Source organism: Melospiza georgiana, chromosome 11 (assembly GCF_028018845.1).
Source record: "Melospiza georgiana isolate bMelGeo1 chromosome 11, bMelGeo1.pri, whole genome shotgun sequence".
Classification (NCBI taxonomy): Eukaryota; Metazoa; Chordata; class Aves; order Passeriformes; family Passerellidae; genus Melospiza; species Melospiza georgiana.
Genome location: NC_080440.1, coordinates 7,107,308 through 7,115,966, shown reverse-complemented (window position 1 = coordinate 7,115,966; position 8,659 = coordinate 7,107,308). Strand labels below are relative to the sequence as shown.

Genomic DNA, 8,659 nt, shown 5'->3' with positions numbered 1-8,659 from the left:
CAGAAATTATGATGTATTTTGATAACAGTCAATTCACAGATAAAATCCAGAAGCAGATTATAAATGTTACTGGGATTAGATTCCTGGTTCTTCAAGAACAAACCTTTTAAATTGAAGTTGTAAATGTGCCATTTCAAAATGTGACTATTGATGTGGTACAACAAATACAGCAGAGCAAGGCTTGGATTGTTGCAGTTCTTTGCATCACTTTGATGAAAAAATTAAAGCTAGTAGAGTATAATTTTTAGGTTTTTATAACCCCTAACAAGCATTCATTCTATAGAAGTGATTTATTTTATATGAAACTATCAAATTCTAGTCTAGTCACAGTAAATTCTAAATGGCAGCTACTTTAAAAAACTAAGAACCAACTTAGTTCAGATTTGAGTCCCATCCAGAACAGGGTGTGGAAGCTGGGACTCATGAAAAGATGCACTGCCCTCAGTCTGATGCCATGTAAGAAAACAAGCTCTTATTATAAGGCTCAATCTCTACTAAAAATAGGAAAATCTGTGAAAACACCTTTTATTGGCAAAGTTTTACAAACACCTCAGTTCACAAGTATGGTGTAAAAGCTTCATCCTTTGTGAAACAAAGTATATTTGTCACAAATTACAAAGTTTGTGGATTAACATCGAGTGCCTGCCTGCAAACATCTGCAATTCTTTTCCCATGAAACATATGCAAAACATGTATTTTTGTATAAAAATTCACAGAAGCAGGAGAAAACTATTTCCAGCTCCATCTCTCTTACTGTTGATTTCAACAGAAAGTGAAGATACTTGGACTTTAAGTAGGAACTGTCAGTCTTCAGATGACATCTACTGCTTGGCCTCTGCTTCCATCTGAGTTTCTTGTGATTCCTCAGCTTCTGAAAGTTTTTCATCATCTAAAATTCAGTGTTACTGTTAGTCAAACATTCTTGGTCATATATAGACTATACTGCAGAACTTTGTTCCACTTTATGATTGCTTTAAATGTGTAGTTGAGTATCTCATTCTAAAAAATGCTATGTTCAAACAAACAAAATAATCCTTCAGTTTTTAAGGATGTTATCTCTAACAGCTGTTACTGAAAATATGGGGTAAATTCTATAGTGTCAATTGAAGCAAATGGTACCAGATTGCTTCTAACCCCTTCTTTCTCTGCTAATGGTTTATTTATTTTATACTGAAGCTGTGCTTTTCACTGAACTGCTACTTTCTTCACAAAACCCTGAAAAGTAATCTATATATTCACATGAAAATGCATTTCAAGAGTAGTACTTAAGCAAGTGTTAGTAACACATAATAACAATAACCTTCTGCTAAAGTGCACCTAGGATTAACAGTTCATTCTGCTTAAGAAGATCTAGATGGCCTTAGAGAATGAAAGTCTGCTCTTAGAGCCATCTCTGCATTTAATCAGGTCATGCTCAGAGGCTGTACCAATTGTTCTGTCTTTGAAAGACAGGGAAAATATACAGCAAATATTTAAAATAATATTACCCATACTAGAGCACGAAAAGTTAGTGCTGATTTGAAAATATTAAGTATTTGTATGAGAAAAGATGAGTACAACTAATTCCTGAATTTAGCTCTCATGTCTGACAGTTTTAGTCCCTGCTCTGTCACAGATTCACAGTCTGAGTAGGTTGGCATTTACCTTTCTTGTATTTCAATTTTTTTTAGTAAAGCCTCAAATGATACCATGGTAGTAGTGACATGTTCAAAACTACTGAAATAGGAATTATAAAATGAAATTTGGAAATCAACACAAGAATAGCTCTCTGTAAGAAATACTTTCTGTTAAACAAACAAAAAACAAAAAACAAAAAAAAAAAAAAAAAACTCAAATGGCTATTCTCTGTCCTCACATTTTAAGAATTCTGTTGCCTACAAATTAACCTGAAGCTAGTTAGGAAATGGCACAGTGGGTAGCTTGTAGAGGACAAAAAACTCAGAGCAGGCTCAGGCTCTGGACTACTACTGGGAAAAAATTCTGCCAATGCAAGAGGTCACCAGCCTCAATTGCACAGAGCCATTCCCCTGCTGGAAGTTGTGGTTCCTTTTGATCTGCTAAAACACCACCCAGTTATATCTATTACCAAAGAACAGCACTTACTCTCCAGGGTTTGCTGAAGTTCATGGATGGTGCTGAGGAGAACATGGAACTGCTTCCTTCTCAGCTCCAACTGGAATGATAAAATACATGTTGTAGGAAACAGAGCACATACAGTCAAACAACCCATAGCAGACTCTACATTGATTGTATTCCTAATAAATTATTATATAACCATCTCTATGAAAAACTTACCTTATCTTCAACATTTTCTTTAATGTGAGAAAGATTTTGCAGTTCTTTTCCCAAAGCTTCCAGCTGCCTGAAAAGAAATTGTCAGAGTATTCTTTAAAAATTCTGTAAAATTCTTGCAAAACAGATTTGCTCTAAGTAGAGGAGAAAGAACACTAAAATATACTGTTTATGTAAACAAAACAAGTGGAATGATTTAGAGGTAAGGTCACTTCATGTAATTTTAAACTATTATGTTCTCAACTTGTAATTTTATGATATTTTATATTTACAATATCTAAAAAATTAGACCTCCAAGCTGGAATACAGCTGTACCATGGGCATTTGTAACAATTCAGTCCTGACACGACATGTTATTTATTTGACTCTACAATACAAGTCAAAGAAGCAGATTAATAGAATCTTAGAACATCCTGAGCCAGAACAGACTCACAAGGAACATCAACTCCAATTCCTGGTCCTGCACAGGATACCCCAAAAGTCATGCCCTGTGCCTGAGAGCATTGTCCAAATGCTCCCTGAACTCTGTCAGGATTGGTGCTGTGACCACTTTCCTGGGAGCCTGTTCAGTGCCCAACCAGTTTGGGAGAAGAACTTTCTGCTCTCACCTGAGCTCACCATGGACCTTTTTTGAGGCCAAGAACAGCAGGTACCATAGTATACCTTTCATATGAGAATGGAACACCAACTCTTACAGTCAAACCCCCAGTTTGGTCTAATGCCTTTCATAATTTATGCACCATGCAATGACAGCAAACTGCTCATTTAAAGGTGAAGTGGATTGAGGATGATCACCCCTGATTAATTAGCAGGCAGAGTCATAGAGGGGTCAGCAAGGAAATCAACCTTTTTTTCCTGAAGCCATTGACAGCTGCTGCAGCTAGTCTGGGAAGGGAACCACAAAAAGCCCTCCAGTCCTAAGTACCTCAGTGTGGATGGGAAAAGGTTATTTTAGTGCTACCTGAGGGTGTTGTCTTTTTTTGAGCCAGCATGCTTGGTACCTCAATGGGAATACCTGAGAGTTGTGTGTGACATTACCCCTCTCTTCAGCTAACAGGCTCATACACTGATTCTGGAAGCATTTGGTTTCTAGTTTCTGAAAAACTTCTATTTGCCCAAGTCTTGCTGTTTATACTGTGCTGTCAGGTGAAAGCAGACTGTGAGAGGACAGACTTTTTTTTTCTAGTAACATCCAAACTACATCTGGAATTTTACTCCTTCTGCTTTACATTCCAGAGTATCTTTGCTTAGCCTTCTTACCTTCATATCTCTTTTTGTAAGACTGTGTCATTTCTTGGTTCCCTGAACAGCTCTTCTGATACAGCATCTAATTACACTGTGGGCAGTGTTGTTCAGTACTTCTGCTCCTATCACTTCCTGAATTGGCTCCTGTGCACTACTTGTGACTAAGCTGTTAACAGCTCTTTTGTGCTGTATGACTCCTTGTTCCAAGAAATAGACTCTTAAAAGCACAAAGAAAGTATTTTTCTAAACTTTGTCCTATTGTGCCAGATAACCTGCAAAAGCTGTAAATGTCACTCTTGCAAGAAACCCTTCTATTTCTTCTCACAAGAAGTTTTCTCAAGTGTTTTCAGTGATTAAGAGTTCCATGAAAAGTGTGACATTGTTAGTGAGGCTTCCTCTGTTCTGAATTAAGGGTGGCCTTTGGTTCATTGTATCATTTTCTGTGTACTTTTCTACAGACTGCATCCTTACCAGCTATAACTCACCACCTTTTCTACCTTTGCTTTAGAAACTTATGCTTGGATGCGTTAAGCAAACTTAGAATAAACAATCCAAACTTAAACAATCCAGCATCCTCGAAGATAAAATTATCATTTATCCAAGAATTATAGAATAGTTTGGGTTGGAAAGGACCATAAAGATCATCTAGTACACAACCCCTGCCATGGGGAGGGACATCTTTCACTATGCCAAATTGCTCAGAGCCCCATCCAAACTGGCCTCGAACATTTCCAGGGATGGGGCAGTCACAACTTCTCTCATTTAGTTGTTTCTATTCTTAATTAACTTATCTGAGAAACTGCATTTTTGGTGGTTCTTTATTAAAGCCTCACTTGATAAATGTCATATGCTGACTAATGAAGTAAGAAGTAGCCAAGCCTCATGAGAATTGCCTGTAATAATCAAAGTTGGGGTAATGAAATCAAGGCACAGAAAAAAAACATACAAGACAGAAATGTGTGAAATATTGTCAGTGGCTTATAGCTATAAAAATGCTATTGTTAGGGTAATAGTATAACCAAATCACTTCCATTTGCTATGAAAGGCTATGGAATATGAAAAGACAGCCTCCCCTGGCAATTTCACTGAAAGTGGGAAGAGGAAAAGTGCACAGCTGCACTTACATGGGAACAGTAATCCCACACCACCTCTTTAATCAGTTTTAGAACAACAAACTCATAGATGCAATAAATCCTGGAATGTTTGTATGGCTCAGTAATCTCCCCACAACTGCCCCAAAAGCACAGACAGTGATGCAAACCCAGAATGTGACAAGCAGCACTGTGAGTTACACACAGGACGAGCTGGACAACAGGTAGGTCTGCCCTGCATGCCAGGGCAGGTTATGTGTGGCAAACCACAGAGCCATTTATAACTGGGCATGCAGGAACAACAACCTGAAGGAAAATATAGAAAAAAAAGAACTCTAGGAGCTTTCTCCTGCTCTCTCTCATTCCACCTTACTTGCTTGTGTGTTATGCATTTCGAGTGACCACTGAATCTGGCTGGTGCAAGTTAAAGGACTTCCCACCATCTCCCTTTTCTGAGATGTGCATTTACATCTCAGTTCACTTATTCACCTTAATTTTTCAGTGGAAAAATTTCAACTACAGAACAATTAGCAGTGCTTCTGACCAATATAGATGGGAGATTAAAGAAAGCTCATAAGGACACAGAAACACAAGTTTTTATTGTGGCAAAGAAATTATTTAAACACGAGGAAAAGTCAAACTGAAATCAAGGAAATGTCAAGTCTGGTGACTTCTAGTTTACTGCTCTATTATAACTTAATGTAGTTTTATACTTACTTCAGTGTTTCATGTCTGTCTGGGTGATGCTGTATGACTTTGGCCAATGCATCATATTCTGAAAGACATTTAAATAGTTGATCTAAATACTTCTGAAAATATTTAGTATAAAATTATGCATGGATTTTTTTTTTTATTTTTAAAAAAACTATTACACATTAAGAATAACATTATGGTTACACAGGTAAACTAACACAGCCATTTCTTGATAGTAAGACCATACAGATGACAGCTACTTCATTCACCTGGAAAAATTTGTGCTGCAGACTGGACAGAACATATTAAAAAGCCAACACTTCAGACCTATGTTTGTGAAGTTGTAAGAACTCCACATTCCTATTGATTAAGGTTATTTTAATTTCCAGTTGAGTTCAAAGTTATCCACAGCATTGATCAAACAGTTGTATTTAAAACATTTCATATTATATTTCTGAAATTTTTGGCATTTCATTTATCATGAAAAAACAATTTTTTGCTTCTAATCAACTGCTCATCTTTTAGAGTGTTGTAGGTTTCAATGATTTATGGGTATACAATTTTAAAAGTAGGGGAAAAATACACCTCTTCAAACAGGTGTTCAGAAAGGACACTGTTTTAGGTTTTCCTGATGCTGCATGTCATTGAGATCTGGTTCAATCTTGCCTGTGTCATCCACCCAAAACATTCAGTAGTCAGTGGAACCCACCAGGCTGAATATAGTAATCATGATGCCTTGCACGTTCAAAAATTTAGAATCTATTTTCCAATACAATGTATTCTAAAAGGTAACAAACCAATGAAGCTCACCACTGTAAATACAGATTTGGCACCTTACCCTGGCGATTTTTTCGAATCCTTTTTGCTTGCAGGATTTGTTTTTTGCATTCAGAGATCTTCTCATGGGCTGCAGCTATACTATTTTCTTTAGGGAAAAAAAAAAAAGAAAGATACAGAGTTATACTGAATTCAAACAATACACGTATATAAGCTATTTGATAAACTATAAAAGAGCTGTTTGTGACATAGTGGCTTGTTAGCTCCATCAGCTTAAAAACTATATGCACATCAATAGGTTTAAAAAGCTCTTGTTTGTATGTATTCTATGTAATTATAAGATGCTTATAGCACAAATGAGTGCTATCTAGTAAGAAAAAAAAACAAACTCAAAAAACCTCCAAACCACTCATTAGATGTATATATTATGTTCACCAGGCTTAAGCTTGTTCAGAAGAGAAACTGTCAAACAGAAACCAGTAACGTTTTCTCGTGTTTACCTATATCCTTATAGATTTTTTCATAATTTTCCATCTCTCTCAGGTTCATGTCATACACCAGAAGAGTCTTTCCCATTGAAAATTCACACTGTGATAAAGTACTCAGCATTCGTTGGTACTGGCTGTATCTGAAAACAGACAAGACATTTACTCTCAAGCAGCATAAAAATAGTTCCTAACTTCATAGAGCAAGAAAACAAAACTTCTGTAGCATAAAGGATGGCTAAATAACAATCATTCAATAAAGAAAACACTTCAAAGATTCAGTGTATAATTTTTTGGAAGTGCAGTTAGAAACACTGTACACATTAATTCCAGCATCATGTCCTTATCAGTATAAAGTTAAAGCACTGAGCAGTTTGACCCAGAGCTTATAAATCTTCCAGCTCGGGTTGGTTCTGTGGCCACCAAATTAGTATTTTAATACAACAGTGCTTCTCTGTCTACACACTGGTAATATTGTGATCTCTGGGAATTTATATCCATTACTAACAGAGACCCCACAGAAGGCTGTCACTTGTACCTTACTAATTTAGACTTGAAAAAAAAAAAAAAAAAAAAAAAGAAAAAAAAAAAGAGAGAACGACAGCAGCAGAAATACCAGCAGTATTTCCCTTCCCTAACAGAACAAACGCAGAACTGCCAACTAAAATATCCGAGTCATGATCCTGTTATAAGAGCGGGACTCCCGGCCGGCTCACGCAGCAGGCACAGCAATCCTGCGGGCATTGGAGCGGTGCTGGCAGATTTCAGGACACAGCCCGCAGCCCCCAGCGATTCCTGACCCGTCTGCAGCCCTCCTCTCCCAGCACAGACCTCGGCGTTTGTCCTGGAAACACCACAGAGCCAAAGAAAAGCAGCTGTGTGCATTTTAACGCGGATCTCTTCCAAATGGATCGAGCCCTGCTTTCCACGGAGACGCAAGCTAAGCAGTTCCAAGACTTAAAAAAACAAAGCAAAACAAGAGATACCCTTCCTCCTGAGATCCGGAATTACACCACTTAATGAAACTCTTCACCAACAAATTGATTCGCCTGTCGTCGCCAGCTCCATCGCCATCGATCAGCAGCCGCTTGCGGATAACTTCATCTGGAGAAAAACTCCCGTTAAGCCCTCACGCCATGGCCGCCGCCTCCCGGGGCTCTCCGGGCCCTTCAGGGAACCATTCCCGGAGCCAGAGCGGGCGGATCCGCTGAGCCGCGGGGCCGGGGGAGCATGGGGGGCCGCGGGGCCGGGGCCGCGATGGAGGCCCGTCTGCGGGGTGAGCGGCCCCGGGCGCCGCGGCAGCCGCTCCCCGGAGGGCGGGCGGGGGGCGCGGCGCCGCGGGGAGCCCCGGCGGGGGTCGCGGAGCGGGGCGGGAGGAAGGAGAGGAGGATGGAGAAAGGGAGGGAGGGAGGTCTCACCGTCGGTCACGGCCCCCATGGCGGCGAGTGCCGGAGCCGGCGGGGCGGCGGCAGCAGCGAGTGAGGTCAGCTTCCCACAATGCAGCCGGCGAGAGCGGCGGCCATGGAGGGGGAGGCGGCGGCTGCTGGGGCCTGAGCCGGCGGGCGGCGGACGCGCGGCCCGGGGAGGGCGGGCGGGCGAGCCCCGCGCCCCGCGTGGAACCGGCCCCCTGGCGAGGGGCGGCCCCGCCAGGTGAGCGCCCGACGGGGGAGGGAAGCGGCGGTCCCGCAGCCAGGCTCCACCTCCCCGCCCCCGCCACCCGCACCGGCCCCGCCGCCCCCCGCCCGGCCGCCCCGCCATGCCCCCGGCACATGGTCCCGCGCCATCGAGGCCGCCGGGGTCGGGGGCGCCTCGCCTGCCCTCCCGCCACGGCCCCGGCTCGGGGTGTCCTCCCCGGGGTGCCGTCACCATCGCCCTCGGTGGTGCCGAGCTCCCCTCGCTGGGTCCCGCATGGCAGCGGTGGTGGCGATGGCACAGGGGAGCGGGCGGACGGTCCCGCCGTGCTGGCCATGACCCAGCGGGCAGGCGGATGGTCCCGTCTCGGTGCCCGGTGTCATTGACATGGCACTGTGAGGGCGGTGGGGTCCCCTGTGGTGTCTGTCCAGCCCCTGTGGGTGA

At 42.1% G+C, this 8,659-nt stretch overlaps 1 protein-coding gene across 1 annotated transcript; it reads right to left on the bottom strand.

The window, feature by feature from the left end:
• Positions 1-509: 509 nt before the first annotated feature.
• On the bottom strand, positions 510-8,148 carry THOC7 (THO complex subunit 7). The gene is made up of 8 exons (XM_058031765.1): positions 8,002-8,148; positions 7,570-7,687; positions 6,599-6,726; positions 6,160-6,246; positions 5,346-5,403; positions 2,296-2,362; positions 2,104-2,173; positions 510-889 (listed from the first exon to the last, which is right to left on the bottom strand). The coding sequence occupies exons 1-8, from the start codon at positions 8,018-8,020 to the stop codon at positions 822-824; spliced, it is 615 nt and encodes a 204-aa protein (XP_057887748.1). The 5' UTR covers positions 8,021-8,148; the 3' UTR covers positions 510-821.
• Positions 8,149-8,659: the final 511 nt, after the last annotated feature.